The sequence below is a fragment of the Fulvia fulva genome, chromosome 10, assembly GCF_020509005.1.
Source record: "Fulvia fulva chromosome 10, complete sequence".
NCBI lineage: Eukaryota > Fungi > Ascomycota > Dothideomycetes > Mycosphaerellales > Mycosphaerellaceae > Fulvia > Fulvia fulva.
The window spans coordinates 3429042-3445070 of NC_063021.1; the positions used below are offsets into that span (position 1 = coordinate 3429042).

Genomic DNA, 16029 nt, shown 5'->3' on the forward strand with positions numbered 1-16029 from the left:
GATGTGAGAACCTTGGCGAGTGTGAATCTGAGATACAGAAAAGCTACCTGAGAAAACTCTAAATACAAAGCTGAGCGCCAAGCCGGCGGTGTGTTCGGATAAGAACGTCACACTGAGCTCCAACCCACACTTTACGAACGAGCACATTCCTCCCACACCGTACGATTCCTGCTGCCAGCAGAACCGAGGCTTCGTATCATACACGCGGATTTTCACACCAACAATACGAGATACGTACTACCTTATCACCTCCGCACGGCAAACGGCAACCTTGCCAGCCACCTTGAGCTGTCCCACGACGCCTCAGTGGGCTCTCTCAGTGGGCTCACATACCTTTCACGTGTGCACACCCAAGACGTCAAGACTGGTGATGTCTGAGACCGCCTACTTCTCTTGAGGCAAGTCGTGGTCACAAGCCTGCAGGTGTCAATGCTCGCAGTCACCGAGCTAGCTAGCCATTGGAACTCACTTCCAGAGACTCGCTGCTATACAGATGAGGTATTTCCTGTTCGCACTCAACTCTCCTCTCTTCTAGGTATTGGTTCACAGGATATTGACATCGCTACACAATAACATCAACAGTAGACAGACAGATTCATCGAGCATAGCCGGGGAGATGGAGCTCATATACACCGCCATGACTCTTGTGCTATTCCAGAGAGAGAGAGAGAGAGAGAGTGTGTGTGTGTGTGTGTTTTTGCATTCTTAGCGTTCCTTGATACCCGTTCTTGCGAAGATGAGAGATGATAATGCGGCATTACGACAGCGTGACAGATTACAGTGTGGTCCGACTCGATGGCAGCTTGTGTATACAATTCGTGAGACCAACGACGATGTTCCAGGACTTGCATCCTTAGTGTTTTGCAAACCGGCCTGATATCACCGTTCCATGTGCTCGAATATAAATTGCTTGCCGAAGGTGTTCAATAAAACTATGATACAACCCTGCAATCGCATCGCGTGGTTTTAAACGCGTCTCCCGTAATGGTTCGACCTTCTCCACTTCACGTCATTACATCTCGAGACGGCGACAATCCCAAGCACTTCATCCCGTGCAGATGTAACATTGACAGTCGAAGATGAAGGCATCCCAATCGCCCGTTGATGCTTCACAATCAACGCAGAAGAAACAGCAATCCATCTCCAGCTTCTTCACGCAAAGACCTGCCGCCACGCCGAAACCGAAAGTCAAGGACATACCAGCACCACGACCTTCAGCGACGCCTGATCAAAACAATGGACCTTTCGTTAGCCAAGATGATTCACCTCATACCAATGGTTTCCGAAAGCCATCACTACCACAGAAGCGGTCAATAGCAGACGATGAGGAAGACGTCAGGCCAACGAGTCCGAAGCGACTACGGGAGAGCCACGATGCAAGCAACAAAGGCCCCAAGGTCACAGCAAGAACGTCGAAGTATGCCTTCTCCAGCGATCCGGCTCCAGTCGAAGATGACGGTGTCCTCGATGAGGCAGAACAAGAGGAAGTTCGAAAGATCAAGGAAAGACTACACGACAAGTTTGTCAAGAAGCTAGGCCGACCAGACAGCATAGCAGACATCAAGAGGCGCAATGGCTGGATCACAGAAGAGACAGAAGCTGCGGAAGAGGGTTCAGAGGATGACGACGACGAGGCCGAGTCACCACCACCTGCAAAGAAGGGCAAGAAAGCACCAGCACGAGGGAAGAAGCTCACGCCTATGGAACAGCAGATTGTTGACTTGAAGCGGAAACACCCTGATGCTCTGCTTGTGGTGGAGGCCGGGTACAAGTATCGTCTATTCGGTGAAGACGCCCGAGTCGCGGCCAAAGTGCTTGCTATTGTGTGTATTCCAGGGAAGTTCCGATTCGATGAGCACCCTCCAGAGGCACATATGAACAGGTTTGCTTCGGCAAGCTTTCCGACACATCGGCTGCATGTCCATGTACGGCGGCTTGTCTCGGCTGGCCACAAAGTCGGAATTGTCAGACAGCTGGAAACTGCTGCCTTGAAAGCCATCGGCACAAACAAGAGCAAGATCTTTGAAAGAGGTCTGACGAATTTGTACACGAAGGGTACGTACATTGACGACCAAGACGGCCTTGAGCTCAGCGGTGCGAATGGTGGAGCGCCGGCGACAGGGCATCTGCTGTGCATCACAGAGAGCTACCCGAAAGGCGTAGGCTCTGACGAGAAAGTGCAGATCGGCATGGTGGCAGTACAGCCATCGACTGGAGACATCATATATGATGACTTTGAAGATGGCTGGATGCGAAGCGAACTGGAGACTCGTCTACTACACATCTCACCCTGTGAATTCTTGCTTGTGGGTGAGCTATCGAAGGCGACGAAAAAGCTAGTGCAGCATCTGTCTGGCGGCGATGATGCTCGTCTCGAGCGGGTGGACAAACCGAAGACCATGGCTGCGACCTCTTACAGTCACATCACCAAGTTCTATGCTGACAAGCTGAAGGGAAGCGAGCTGCCATCCTCGCAGGTGGAATCGTCGCAGGAGACTGGCACACTGCTGGATAAGGTCCATAAACTGTCCGAAAACGCTACAATCTGCCTGTCAGCTATGATCACGCATCTGAAGGACTACGGCCTGGAACATGTGTTCGATCTGACAAAGTACTTTCAGTCATTCAGTGCCAGGTCTCATATGCTGCTCAATGGCAACACCTTGACAAGTCTTGAGATTTACCGCAACCAGACTGATCAGTCCGAGCGCGGCAGCCTATTCTGGACTCTCAACCGCACGCAGACTAAGTTTGGGCAAAGACTCCTTCGGAAGTGGGTGGGAAGGCCACTTCTTGATAAAGCTAGGCTTGATGAGCGTGTGGCTGCTGTGGAAGAGCTCAAAGCCGGCAGCGCCAACCCTGAAGTCGATCGCATAACCCGACTGCTGGGCAAAGTCAGAGCGGACTTGGAGAAGACCTTGATCCGGATCTACTACAAGCGAGCTGCCCGACCAGAGCTGTTGTCTTTCATGCAGAGCCTTCAGCTCATCTCGCAAGAGTACGCCCACGTCACATCGCCTGCAGAAGCCGGGTTCGAATCAAGCATGGTCAGCGAGGCGATCGCATCACTACCTCGCATTTCAGATGAGGTGATCTCGTACTTGAATCGGATCAACGCCCAAGCCGCCAAGGACAACGACAAGTATAACTTCTTCAGGGACGAGTACGAGACAGAACCCATGACTGATCACAAGGTTGGCATTGTCGCTGTCGAGCATGATCTCAGCGAGTTCAAGACGGTGGCTGCCAATATCCTCAAGCGGAAGCAAGTCACCTATGTTACTTCAGCCGACATCGACTACCTGATCGAGCTTGACAATACCCAGCTCAAGAACGTTCCAGCTTCTTGGATCAAGATCAGTGGGACGAAGAAGGTTTCTCGTTATCATGCTCCCGAAGTTGTGAAGCTCATCCGCGAGCGTGATCAGCATAAGGAGGCGCTGTCCAACGCTTGCGATGATGCCTTCAAGGATCTGCTTACAGAGATCGGTGGCAAGTATCAAGCATTCCGGGATTGCATACAGTCGCTGGCATTGCTTGACTGTCTTTCATCGTTGGCGGAGGTCGCTCAACAGCCTGGGTACTGCAAGCCTACTTTTACCGACACTCCCGGCATCTCCATCGACCAAGGACGTCATCCAATGGTTGAGCAGCTTCTGCTTGATACTTTCGTGCCGAATGATGTTAAGCTCAGTGCAGATGCCACTCGAACCTTGCTCATCACAGGTCCGAACATGGGCGGGAAGTCGTCCTATGTGCGCTCAGTGGCGTTGATCGCAATCATGGCGCAGATAGGCTCATACGTCCCTGCAGACTCAGCAGAGCTCGGGCTTCTGGACGCCGTCTTCACTCGCATGGGCGCTTTCGATAACATGATGAAAGGAGAAAGCACCTTCATGGTCGAACTTGGCGAGACTTCTGACATTCTCAAGCAAGCAACGCCTCGCAGTCTCGTCATTCTTGATGAGCTCGGTCGTGGTACGAGCACACATGATGGAGTTGCCATCGCGCAGGCTGTGCTGCAGCATGTCGTCTCGCAATTAAAATCGTTCACACTGTTCATCACCCATTACCAGAGCCTGGCAAGAGTTGCGGAGCAGTATCCCGTGGGCGAGCTGAAGAATGTCCACATGCGCTTTACCGAGCAAGATGGTGAGAGTGCGGAGGGCGAGCAAGATGTCACCTTCTTGTACGAGGTGGGAGAGGGTGTTGCACATCGTAGCTATGGTCTGAATGTTGCGAAGGCAGCGGGCTTGCCGAAGTCTCTGCTGGAGGAGGCTTCAAAGAGGAGTAAGGCTATGGAAGAGGAGGAGATGAGACGGAGGCTTGGATACCTTTCTGGTGCTATGAAAGGTTTGATGAATGGAGGGGATGTGACGGGTCTGGCGCATCTGGTTGCTGGGATGGAGCAGTTGTGAGGGATGTACAATGTGGATGATGCCTTGCTGTGAGAGCGTGTTGTTAGATACCCATTAGCTTGATTGTAGTGGACGTACTGTACCCGAAGACGGGCTGTATATTCTAGCCTCCCACCTGGGACGGATTGCTTCTTCAAGCTGGCGACAAAGGCCTTCTCACTGAACGTACGCGCACCGAAGCTGCACTTGCGGATGACCGAAAGCTGTTGACAAAGTTCATTGCCGTCGACAACGCTTCGTCACTCCAAGGACAAGAGCTCATGCTCGAATCCGCGAGGGCATCGCTTCGTTGCGAGGTGCGCAGTCGCCTGCTTGGAGGCAGTACGCGCCATAGCAGATTTCGAGACAATGTTTGGTCACGGATGACGACTAGTCTGCAGCGATCCGAGACACGCAAATGCCAGCTCCCGACACTCTCGTTGTATGGATCGCGCGCCCAAACACTCGGCCTTTGGGTTATCTTCAGCCATCTTCTGCTGATCAACACGCCTCTGGCTCTGTCACGGTCATCTTGTGGACCATCCGCTCCTCTACGTGTCGCTCCAGCTTGGCCGGAATGGCCGGCTTTGACTACACAATCCGAGGGAAGCAGCGATCTGGCTTCGAGGCGTGTCGCGCCAACAGACATGCCTCACATGGGGCGACATTATGACCCTGGGCGCCAGTTCCTTCAGGCCGAGAAATATACACCACTGCTGCGGCACAAATATACACTACCCGCGAGACCAGGATGTGTGAACAGTGGAACGAACAATGGAACAAAGAAAGTCTTGCCGAGCTTTGTCCGATTCACAAGTTGACGGACTTGAGTGAGGGATTAGACTTCGAGTTCCTCGCGCTAGTGAGAATCAACACCACGACGCGTTCGAGAGATCGGATCTCGCTCATACACAACACTTGTCGAAGTTGCGACCTCTTTTGTTTGGCATATCTTTTGGGCGGCGTTGCTACGCGTGTTACTGCTTCATCTTTGAACCAAGCCTGCGACATCTCACGCTCACGACCAGACCCTGCAGAGGGTGCTATCTGCCCTGTCGACGGAAATGGCATACAACATGCCGACAGTCGAAGCAATAATGAGCTCGATTATGCTCCGATACTTCACCTTGATCCACGAGCGAGACGGGTCTACCTACAGCACGGCCGGCAGCTCGGATGGCGACATGCTCTACCGCGCCATTGCAAGGCAAGAGATTGGGGATCCGACTGAAGAGCAGGCCATCAAGGAAGCTGTCCTTTACTGGGTTCTCCACGTGCGATCAAACCGAGAGCATCCTCAACGCGACTGGTACTTTGCATGCGAGCAGTCCTTTTATAAGGCCACACGCAGCGAGCTGTTCTCGGCACTTCACGGCCCCGATCTTGCTGGCAGGCTTCCGGAGGTTGTCGAGGTCATAGGACAAGCCCTCAATATCCAGCTGACGGTTGTCAACAACTACACTGCGACTGGCAAGGCGTCCGGCTTCGTCTACTGCGGTGGCTCCATGGGTGGCACTCCATGTCTCGTGCTTCAGCGTCCTTCTCTTAGCCGGAATAGCTTTCTGTACTCGTCTTTGATACCCGACACCTCTGGAAAGGCACTTGTGGAACGCCTCCAGATGCTAAAGGCGGAGAATCATGGCGGACTACACATGCGGCAGATTGGCTGGGCTCATGCTGAAGACGAGGCTGGAGTCCCTAGCTTCGCGCAGTACAACGAGTGGCGATTTCAATCGCCGTTCGCGCCTCTAAGCTTAAGGAACCCTCTGAACCGGCTTGACGTCTTCAAAGTCGTGGTCAATTTTCCGAGACAGATTCGCCCTGCAATCGAGCTTTTGAAACACGTCCTGGACTTGGCACCAAACCAGCGGGAGAGAGCTAAGGTGACACCAATGTGTACAGTACACAAGGATTCATGAAACCTCGTATCGCCGTGGACAACGAGTTTTTCATGGCACCGCGACACTTGGTCGCAGGCAAGACTTTTGCGGAAGCGAGCCGGCTGCTTGATGAAGGTGTCGTCGAGTACTTGTGCTCCGTCATTCAGATGTCTGTTGGAAGAATCTTCACGCTCGATATCAATGTCGCCGAGATGTTGGAGCACGCGACGCCAGAGACCGTTCCGTCGTTGCAGTGTCTCTTTGAGGAGATATTGCTCAATCCGGACTACACAAAGATGTGGTGGAATCCGCAAAAGGACATCGAGGTTATGGATAACACCATCGCACACTTTTTTCAAGGGACTGCTCGACCGCCGTACACACACTCGACGTACTATGGTGACAGAACGTGTCACATCAAGCCAAGGTTTCATATCAAGAGCCCATTCTTCAATGGCACACGACCTCGGCATCTGTGCTTCCCTACGCTTCCTAGGGAAGATCAGAACTGCGACCTGCACGTGCCCGGCAACAATGACAAAGGCATGTCATGCCCTTGCTCATTGGGCTGCATTGACATTGCCGCTTTCATGGGTCATCTATGTCGGCTACAAGGCCTGCCAGTCGAAAAGTTGCCTTGGACGCAATGCAGACATGGCATAGGCTATGAGAAATTTCTTTCCGACATGCTAAAGCATGACCGGATTGGCCCGCTTGTGCACAAGTTGAGGGGTACGAAGAGTTTGGAACACTACCAGAGGCTTGGTCGGCGAGGTCTTGAGCAAGATACTGAAGTTCAAGGATACAGCACGATCGATGTTGTCGGCATCGCAGCTGTCATCGACAACATAATCACATCCGACGATGCTCAGTTCGTTGCTGGACTGCTTGCTGAATACTGCTACATGCAGAAATCGCACACACCAGGTTTCTCTGTGCCTCGCAAGATTGCTCAACGTCAGTCTCTACTCGGCCCTTGCGGCATTATCTCGACATTCGAAGACAACCCGCGGCTCTATGTGCGAAAGGCGTTCAAGGAGTCCACCATCAGCCAGCTACCGTCTATGCTCACGTCTGACTGGAGTGTCTGTTTGTCACAGCAAGCTTGAAACCCTGGGAGCATGATCGTCGATTCGAGGCCGGTCGGAAACATGTTGACTTCGGCATGGCTACCAATGTTTTGGTGCAGCATGAACCATTTGCGACACCATCGCCAGAGGTTTATCACGATATACACGGTCGTCATTACGCGGCGCTCCCTGAGCTGACGGACCCACTCCGATCCTGGCTACCAGGAACCATGGCGGTGGCTGTTCCGCGCGAGTACCTCTGCCTATAGTACGCGCCGGCGAAACATATGCGGAGGCACTTCAAAACTTTCTGATGACATCGCCACTTGCGCGTCAGGCATCACCGCCTCCAGGACTTGGAGCGGCGGCTGGAAGTAATGACGGCCTTCCCAAATGGCTGAACAAAGTACCTGGTCGGAACTTGAAAGGTGCCCGGGCGATCTTCGAAGCTTTCTTACAGAAGCACGAAAGTGGAATACACCTAGGACCGATCGTACCACTGCCGGTACGTAGGCTGAAGCGTCTAGAGTCGCAGTTGACCCCACGGCAGATAGCGGATCTTCCACTTGCTGCCAAGAAAGCACAGGTCATCTTCCGCAGTGAAAAGGAAGCCCGAAAAGCCACGATCGCGGACTTGAAAGAGAAGGTCACTCAAGAGAGTATGGCGAATCTGTATCTGGGATTGCCAAGCGTGACCGATCCGAACGACATCTGCGATTTCGAAGATCGAGAGTACCGTCGTCGTATCGAGAGCGCCCCGGCCTGGAATCGACCATTGCTGCCTTATCTGCCGCCCACGAACTCAGAAGGCAGCTGGCAGTCGATGAACACAGAGGCTTTGCGCGTGTACCAAGACGAAGATGAACACAGGGCAAGAATGAAGGCGATACACATGTATGATGAGTCAGATGACGAGAGCGAAGACAGGCCAGACAGTGGCATTGGCAGGAGGTAGATAATCTGTGCAACAATACGCGAGTTGATCAAGAAATGCTGTAATGACCAGTGAGCTCTGGCCCGCCCCAACTCCTTTTTGTGAGACAGTTTGATATTGATACCATACCCTTTAGGCACGTACAGACGCGTTCGCGTCCGTGCGTTGCGTGTTGCTTCCTACTTGATAAAATTCCTGCGAGTACTGGCTTCTTTCCTTCTCTCCATCGTATTTATTGCATTGCTACCAACTTGTCTTGTTCCACATCTCGACATCCTAGGCGACAACCAAGCAACGACAAGAGCGATCACACCTATCAATTCGAACAACTGAGCCGCCACACATGTCACGACTATGACCGACAACCTCGCCGCCATGGCTGAACACAATTCTTCTGGTCAGCACGTCCCAAAATACTATGACGACTACGAGGAAGATAACGGTACCACTTGGTCGAACCCTAAGAATGTATCTGGTAAATCACTGTATCGCGCTGTATCCCGCCACCTCATCGGTACCCCTGATGAAGGCCTGGCCATACAGGGTGTTGCCATGGACTTTGTGATTCGTATTGGAGCACAGCCCGAGCATCCACACCTTGCGCAGTACCTTGCTCGCGCAGAGGCGTGTTTGAAGGAGACCGGCATTCCTATTTTTACGCTTCTCGAGTGTCCCGACCTTCACCCAAACGAACACGTCTTGTGGGCCATCGCGACGGCCTGCAAAGTCCAGTTCCGAGTGTATGGTTCCATCACAGCAGACGGTGAAGCGCAGGATCTGCTCTACATAGTCGGCGCCGAAAGCGCGTATCCCTATGCCGTCCTCCAGCGCCCAGCCATGGGAACCGTGCCCTGGAGATTCTCATGCCTTCTGCCAGATGAAAGCGGTCGCGAGATGCTGGAATGGCTTATTGAAACGCAAGGACTCATGCTCAGCGAAAGGCACCTTCCAGATGATGAGCAGACATACGGTGGAGCACAGCTGAACAAAGTCGGCTACGCCTGGGTCAAAAAGGGCATGGACCGAAACTGAGAGTTACAACGAGGCTCGTGCTGGCTCCCAATCATCGGATTTGAAGGAAGTCCTTCATGGTATCCGGATGGACGCTTTTGCACTGGTCATCTACGAGGCGGCACATATTCCTGGCGCGCTGAAGTTGTTCCACAAAGCCCTCGAGCTTGCACGCAATCAGCAGCGTAAAGTCCGCGTCTCATCCGACTGCGAGTCTGGGGTCATGCACAAGCACGTCGCCGCCGATGCAGATTTCACCAAGTACCCTCGAAACCTGGCGGAGAGCGGAAATCGCGACGAGATGGATGGATTAATGAGGTCAGGGGAAGTTGAAGAGCTATGCTCGGTGCTATCGCTAGCAGTCAGCAGGCACTTCTTTCTTATCGTCAACCTTGTTCACATGTTGGAAAACGCCAATGCGTATACGGTTCGTAATCTGGAGCAGCTACTTCAGGAGACAGTCTTTGACAAGGAGATGCTGAAGCTCGGGTGGAATCTGCAGTCCGGCTTCAGGGTGATCGACCAAACGATTGAATACCTCTACCAGACTGCCACTCGTCCCCCAGTATTCTTGGGCGAGAAGATCAACGCCGATGGCACTCGTACTGAGCGCTGGATGCACTGGGAGTGGAAGATCAAGAGTGAGCATCTGATCGGGGAGCGGCCAGAGAGCATGAAGTTTCCTCGAGTCTGGAAAGACGTCAACTGTGGGATCCATGCCGATCAGGACTACGACCCTCAGCTTTCCGATCAGATCGCCATGGCATGTCCATGCACGACCGGCAATGTCGACATCGCAGCATTGCTGAATCTATTCTGTGGCCAGCTCAAGTTCCAGCTGGATCTTTTGCACTGGCGGCAACATCGACACCGCATCAGCTACCATGACTTCCTACGAACGGAGCTCGACCAAGACCGGCTTTATTTTATCCTCAACTGGATGAAGTCTCGTTGCTACACGGGCGATGTGCATCACTTCTGCCAGGATCTCGGCCTTCCCGAGATGGGACAGAACGACGATCAGATGGCATACAACGTTGGTGACATTGCTGGCATCATCCTCGCATTCGAACAGCTCTTCGCAAGCGACGACAAACGCTTCTTGCTCGGCTGTCTGGACAAGTGGGCTCAGGGCAGCGCTCATATCAAGGATCAGGCCAAATGTGCCAACAGGGCCCTTCCACATGCGGCACGAACGATCCAGCAGCATGCCAAGAAGTCAGCATTCTCACCTGACAGGACGTTGTACGAGGATAACCCTAAGCTATTCAAGAACGAGCCAGTGTACAAGAACAGCAAGGATGAGTTCTCTCATGCGCTCAAGTACTCCGTCAAGAGTAGCATGTCTTGGCTTTCGGACAAGCAGCCAGCTGGTAACCCTGCGAACCTCAGTCCCTGGGAGCACGACCAGTACGCGCTCGTGAGCCGTCAAGTCGATCAACAATTGCGCATGGGCGCTGGTAAGCATGATGAGGCCATATATCCAACATTTCGGGACTACAAGACCGACCTGGTTTGGAAAGATTCATCAATGCCACAGTACGCACGATCGATCCAACTGGATCGTGGGTGCCCGACTCCTGCGCGACCCCGATCTCTGATGACTGCCTGCGCCCAATTATCCGAGCTAACAGAACATACGCCGAAGACCTTGTCGGAGTTCCTGCGGTGCCCACGTGCGGCTGGTGCGGCTCCTCCAGCTGGCTTTGGTGCACTCCCCGGTACCTCAATGGGGCTGCCGAAAGAGCTCAAAGTGGTTCCGGCTCGAGTCTGCTGCTTGCAAAGGCAATATATGACTCGTTCCAGGTCAAGACTGGCGGTGCAAGCACAAACCTGCCGGAGAAATTCATCTCCGACAACACAAGAACCAGTTCGCCATCTACGTCCATGTCGGAATCCTCCAAGCTATTGGACGACGCTCTTAACATTGATGGACATAACGACGGAGATATCTGATACGCATCGAATCGCGCACGATCGCTGTTGGAATTCAGAACTCACGTTGAAGAAGAGGCCAATTTTAAGCACGGCCTCCCAGGGCCCATCGACTTGACTGACGTCTGGGATCCCTACGGGCGTCGGTATCGAGCACGAGTGGAGGCTACGCCATCGTGGAATCGACCTAGAATCGAGAACGTCCCACAGAACGACAAAGACGATGGTTGGTTGTCGGCGGCCACACTGGCGTTGCAGGCTATCGATGAGATGGCCCCCGAGGAGACTGGGGAGGAGAGAGACGTCTGGCATTCAGTTGCAAGGAAATATCGCGAGAAGAGTTCTTGTGGTTGGGGCCCCCGCAGGGGCCGTCGTGGTGCGTAAAGTCACGACGTTTGCGACAATACAATCGTAGAGAGAGGCGGTCTTTCGAGTTCATGGACGGTAAGTTGAGATGAGAATGGGACTTCAGACATTATCTCACTTCCTCTGCCCTCCAGATAATCTTACTCTTCCCCCCTTTGTTCACTTGACATAATCCCAAGTGCATTTATACACTAACAAGAGATTAACAGCATTGGTGAACAAAGAGACGTCAACGATGCAGAGTATTCACTCACGACTCACGTGTCTTCACTGCTCGGGGCGTTTAGCGCCCATGCATTATGTGTTACTTTGGTCTCGACAAAAGGCACGCGAATGTCGTCCTCTTGATCCTTCCTCTGTCTCCGCACCGCCCACTCCACTGTCAGGCTGTCTGTTTGCAATATGCAGACTACTTGCCAGTATCTCAGCAGCATTCACAACACCACCAGCGCCATCAACCCAATCGACAGAGCTTTTCCAAGCAGAAAGAAGCAACGCCAGCAGGGGTACATGTCTGACAAGGACTTCGCAGACAAGGACGCTCCTATCCCCAAGTACTACATCCTCCACAGTGCGGAGCCGAAGAAGCCCTCCAAGAAGGCTGACGGTCGCTCGCTGTTTCGATCTCTCGCGAAACTCAAAATCCAGGATCCACGCATGTACCCACGTGTGCTCAACGATGTGCTCCACTACGCCATCAGAGTGCGATCCAACCGCGAAGATCCTCATCATGACAAGTACATTGCCCGCGAGAAAGCACACTTCGCCGAGACGAAGCAGCCACGGTTCACCAGTCTAGACTGTCCGGACATGCACCCAAGCGAACATGTTCTTTGGGTAGTCGCTCGTGATCTTCAAGAAAGCGCTCAAGAAAGCTAACGTAAGGTGCGTGTTGAGCCAAACGGCGAGTATGGTGTAACCAAGCCCTACGTGGGAGCAGACAAGGAATTCGTCAAGGTCCCCCGCGCGCTTGCTGATGGTCAGTGTCGAGAAGCTCTCGACGACTTGCTCACAAGGGGCATCATCGAGGAACTTTGCTCCGTCTTCAGTGCTGCCATTATTCGGCACTTCTTCCTTCTAGTTACCATCCTCCACATGCTTGAGAATGCCGACGAGACCACGGTTGCTGCCCTCGAGCAGTTCTACAAGGAGATTCTACTAAATGCCGAAATCATGAAGCTTGGGTGGAACTACCAGTCGGACTTCCAGGTTCTTGACAACACAATCGCTTCTATGTACCAAGGTACTCCACGAGAACCACGCAAAGGCTACTATGACGGCGAACACTACTCAATGGAGCGGCCTTTCCGGATCAGTAGCCCGTTTCTAAGCGGAGAACGCCCTGCTTGGACATTCTTGCCAACCGATGATAGCGAGTGTGAAATGCATCGCGAAGGTAAGAGCCTTCATGGACTTGCATGCCCGTGTCCTCTGGGAAACGTCGATGTTGCAGCACTGCTAAGCTTATGGTGCCGACAGCTCGGCTTCTATGTCGAGATCCTCCCGTGGACCCAGTGTCGATACCCCGTCAATTACGGCACCCTCCAGCTGATGATGCTTTGGTGCGATCGTCTGTATCCCTTCTTCAACTTCATGAAGGATTGCGCCGGCATCAGTGGCGACGTTGACTTCTATCAGCATCTCGGCAAGCCAGGCATGGGGGAAGACGATATCGCCATGGCCTACAACATTGGAGACGTGGCTGCTCTCTGCATGATCTATGAGCAGTTCCTTGCGAGTGATGATGTGTGGTTCTTGATCCGGAACCTCGCATCCTATGCTTAAACAAGATACTCCAGTGTGCGTTAGGTATCGCAGCGCGTCTCTACAATTGGTCCGGTCAATGGCATTCCTTTGTTCGAAGATAATCCGAAAGTCTTCAAACACGAGCCAGCCTGGATCGAGGATGGTCATGCGAAGAAGCTTATGTTGAGCAAATGCCTCGTAGGGTTTCCCAATATCTGCAAACGCTCTTCCTGGGCCCCGCCGAACATGCAGTCCTGGCAGTATGACGAGAGAGCTGGAGTGAGTCAGGCGCTGGCGAGGACGACGAAGATCTCTCAATCGCATGTCACGGGACCTGTATATCCCTCTCAGTGTATGCAGCGAGATGAGATTGGACTGAGAGGCGCGGCAGCAACTGCCAGAATGCCTGACCCGAACATGCTCTGGTACCCGGAGTCCTGCGCAACCATCATCAAACAGGATCGCCCAGGGCCAGTAGTTCGTGCTGGCACTACCCACGCCCAAGCACTGCTCGAGTTCGTCAAGGCACCACACGCTGCGGGCGCTAGTCCACCTCCTGGCTTCGCCGCTGCTCCTGGCAGCTCACTCGGCCTCCCAGTGGACCTCGGGCGACTACCAGGCAGCACTTTACAGCTCGGGCGTAACATCTTTAATGCATTCGACGCCAACACGGGCGACAGCGGTGAGCTCTTGGGTCCCCTCGAAAGCCTTCCGATCCTTCCCGCGTACCAAACTGAGCAGAGATTCAACCCTCATGACCTCGCACGTCAACTCATCGAAGCACGAGCGGACGGTAACGTCTGGGACATCGTAGAAGGCGTCAGGACTGGACTTATCAACGACATCGCAGAGGAGAAGAGACTGAACGCCAAGCTCGGCCTCCCAGGTCCAATCAACTTCAACGACATCTGGGATCCGTACGGGCGCCAATACAGGGCAGCAGTCGAAGCCACCCCAGAATGGAACAGACCTGAGCTTCCTGATCTTCCACTTCTCGGCAAGAATGGCGAGTGGCAGTCGGTCTCCACGCTGGCCTTGAAAGCTTTGGAAGAGATCGCGCCACAGGAGACGGAGAAGGAGACTGAGGCGTGGAAATGTATTGCTCTCGGTGGTGGGAAGCGTGGTGATAAGCTCCGCGTGGTGGACGGTGCATGGAGTGGTTGGAGCAAGTACCTTCCCCGGAGCAGAACTCAAACCCGGAGTAACGATACTGGCTATGAGAGCTGGGAATAGTTCGTGGGCTCTAGAGGATCATAGCAGTGGTATGTTGGAGATTGACATTTGGCGTGTCGGGGAATGGAATCAATAGTCATTCTGGGCAGCATACACTTAGACGGTAGCGCAGGACACGACCGACTAAGCGATGCCACATAATGGTTCGATTGGTTTAGAAGAGAGCTGTGCTTAGCCAGATTGGACAGGTCGGGCGTTTGGAGTTTGGAGTTTGGGATTTCTTGATTTTTGGTATAGTACCGCAGCAATGGTCACGCATCGCTTTACCGGCACATCATTCTCTCTTTTCCAGCGTGGGACCGTGCAACCAAAGCCTCAGTCTGGTCTATAGTAGTATGTTGTCTCCAACTCAGCAAGAGCACTTCTTTTAACATGGTGTACCACCCGGCAAGATCGGGCACGAACACTTGCAGCTCTTGCACGGTCCCATGCTCTCAATGTGCCGTGGAAGCGCGACACACACTGAGTTGCCTCGTGGACCAAGCGTGTTCTGCTTATCGTATACTCGCAAGATATAGTCCATCACCGCACCCGACTCCCAGCTCACTACACCTGTGTTTGGGTCCTCCAATGCAGGAACACGACCATTCTCGTTGATCTTTGTGAACACTGGGCCCTTCACACCATTCTTTGCGTCTCCAAACTGCCAAAGCTTGACTTCGTATGGCACATTCAAGAACTCCAACGCTGCCGCGATCTTGTATGGGTTCGGAGCGGTGCCGTGGGCGTGGAGGACGAGGGGCTCGAGGTTTCCGGACATGATGATCGAGCTAGCAATAGTAAGCAGTCCCAATGACAGAACAACGCAAGTGAAGAGAAGAAAGAGGAGACATCATTAAGCGGAGCTCTGTTACAGCTATGCCACTGCGCCAGAACATGGACCGACCGCAACCTTGACTAATGCATGTCCAGGTCCATCGAGGTCGCGTTGGATCAATGGATGTGTCGGAATCGAAGCCGAGCAACAACCGTTGACTGCGTTCAAGCTTTCAAGCGCGAAGATCGCGAGAGCTTTGAAATCAAGAGTAGGAGCCTGAGGTGAATATGGAGGTGGAAGTGGACCACGGCGGAAGACAGCTCACGTCGACAACCCCGCAAGCTCAGGCCATTGGGGATCATGTGCTTTCGCGTCTTGGGCGCGGGCCATGTAGCCGCGGAGCGGAACCGCATCGACTTCGACTCCCTTGAGCGAGAGATGTCTTGCCGCTGAGGAGGATCTTGTAGATTCGGAATCGAAGCTCTGGCGCGGTGGGCCCGACGGAGAAGTCCATCTTCTCCTTGTACGACGGGTTCTGAGAAGTCATTGTGTGGCCCGACTGCCGAGGAGCTGTCGGGCTGACAAGGTTAGAGGCGCCAGTACTTCTTGTGATGGGCTAGCACTTACATCGACAACCCGAGTGGTTTGGCTGCTGGGACCTGTCCAGTCTGATCGGACTGTCGTGCGACCCTTGAAGGCC

At 53.4% G+C, this 16029-nt stretch overlaps 9 protein-coding genes across 9 annotated transcripts; 8 read left to right on the plus strand and 1 right to left on the minus strand.

Annotated features, from left to right (window-relative positions):
- Nucleotides 1–1079: 1079 nt before the first annotated feature.
- On the plus strand, nucleotides 1080–4418 carry CLAFUR5_12366 (DNA mismatch repair protein MSH3; the record flags this gene model as incomplete). Its single annotated transcript, XM_047911514.1, has 1 exon — nucleotides 1080–4418. The coding sequence occupies one exon, from the start codon at nucleotides 1080–1082 to the stop codon at nucleotides 4416–4418; it is 3339 nt and encodes a 1112-aa protein (XP_047767632.1).
- Nucleotides 4419–5473: 1055 nt separating this feature from the next.
- CLAFUR5_12367 (uncharacterized protein) lies at nucleotides 5474–6316 on the plus strand (the record flags this gene model as incomplete). Its single annotated transcript, XM_047911515.1, has 1 exon — nucleotides 5474–6316. The coding sequence occupies one exon, from the start codon at nucleotides 5474–5476 to the stop codon at nucleotides 6314–6316; it is 843 nt and encodes a 280-aa protein (XP_047767633.1).
- Nucleotides 6317–6348: 32 nt separating this feature from the next.
- On the plus strand, nucleotides 6349–7386 carry CLAFUR5_12368 (uncharacterized protein; the record flags this gene model as incomplete). The annotated part of the gene is made up of 1 exon (XM_047911516.1): nucleotides 6349–7386. The coding sequence occupies one exon, from the start codon at nucleotides 6349–6351 to the stop codon at nucleotides 7384–7386; it is 1038 nt and encodes a 345-aa protein (XP_047767398.1).
- A 274-nt stretch (nucleotides 7387–7660) lies between these two features.
- Nucleotides 7661–8302, plus strand: CLAFUR5_12369 (uncharacterized protein; the record flags this gene model as incomplete). Its single annotated transcript, XM_047911517.1, has 1 exon — nucleotides 7661–8302. The coding sequence occupies one exon, from the start codon at nucleotides 7661–7663 to the stop codon at nucleotides 8300–8302; it is 642 nt and encodes a 213-aa protein (XP_047767399.1).
- Nucleotides 8303–8656: 354 nt separating this feature from the next.
- On the plus strand, nucleotides 8657–9313 carry CLAFUR5_12370 (uncharacterized protein; the record flags this gene model as incomplete). Its single annotated transcript, XM_047911518.1, has 1 exon — nucleotides 8657–9313. One exon carries the CDS (start codon nucleotides 8657–8659, stop codon nucleotides 9311–9313), a length of 657 nt encoding a protein of 218 aa, XP_047766985.1.
- Nucleotides 9314–9380: 67 nt separating this feature from the next.
- CLAFUR5_12371 (uncharacterized protein) lies at nucleotides 9381–11248 on the plus strand (the record flags this gene model as incomplete). The annotated part of the gene is made up of 2 exons (XM_047911519.1): nucleotides 9381–11048; nucleotides 11099–11248. The coding sequence occupies 2 exons, from the start codon at nucleotides 9381–9383 to the stop codon at nucleotides 11246–11248; spliced, it is 1818 nt and encodes a 605-aa protein (XP_047767468.1).
- Nucleotides 11249–11995: 747 nt separating this feature from the next.
- Nucleotides 11996–13378, plus strand: CLAFUR5_12372 (uncharacterized protein; the record flags this gene model as incomplete). Its single annotated transcript, XM_047911520.1, has 2 exons — nucleotides 11996–12430; nucleotides 12479–13378. 2 exons carry the CDS (start codon nucleotides 11996–11998, stop codon nucleotides 13376–13378), a joined length of 1335 nt encoding a protein of 444 aa, XP_047767245.1.
- A 363-nt stretch (nucleotides 13379–13741) lies between these two features.
- Nucleotides 13742–14572, plus strand: CLAFUR5_12373 (uncharacterized protein; the record flags this gene model as incomplete). The annotated part of the gene is made up of 1 exon (XM_047911521.1): nucleotides 13742–14572. One exon carries the CDS (start codon nucleotides 13742–13744, stop codon nucleotides 14570–14572), a length of 831 nt encoding a protein of 276 aa, XP_047766984.1.
- A 367-nt stretch (nucleotides 14573–14939) lies between these two features.
- CLAFUR5_12374 (Glutathione S-transferase-like protein OpS6) lies at nucleotides 14940–15332 on the minus strand (the record flags this gene model as incomplete). Its single annotated transcript, XM_047911522.1, has 1 exon — nucleotides 14940–15332. One exon carries the CDS (start codon nucleotides 15330–15332, stop codon nucleotides 14940–14942), a length of 393 nt encoding a protein of 130 aa, XP_047767597.1.
- Between the last annotated feature and the right edge of the window lie 697 nt (nucleotides 15333–16029).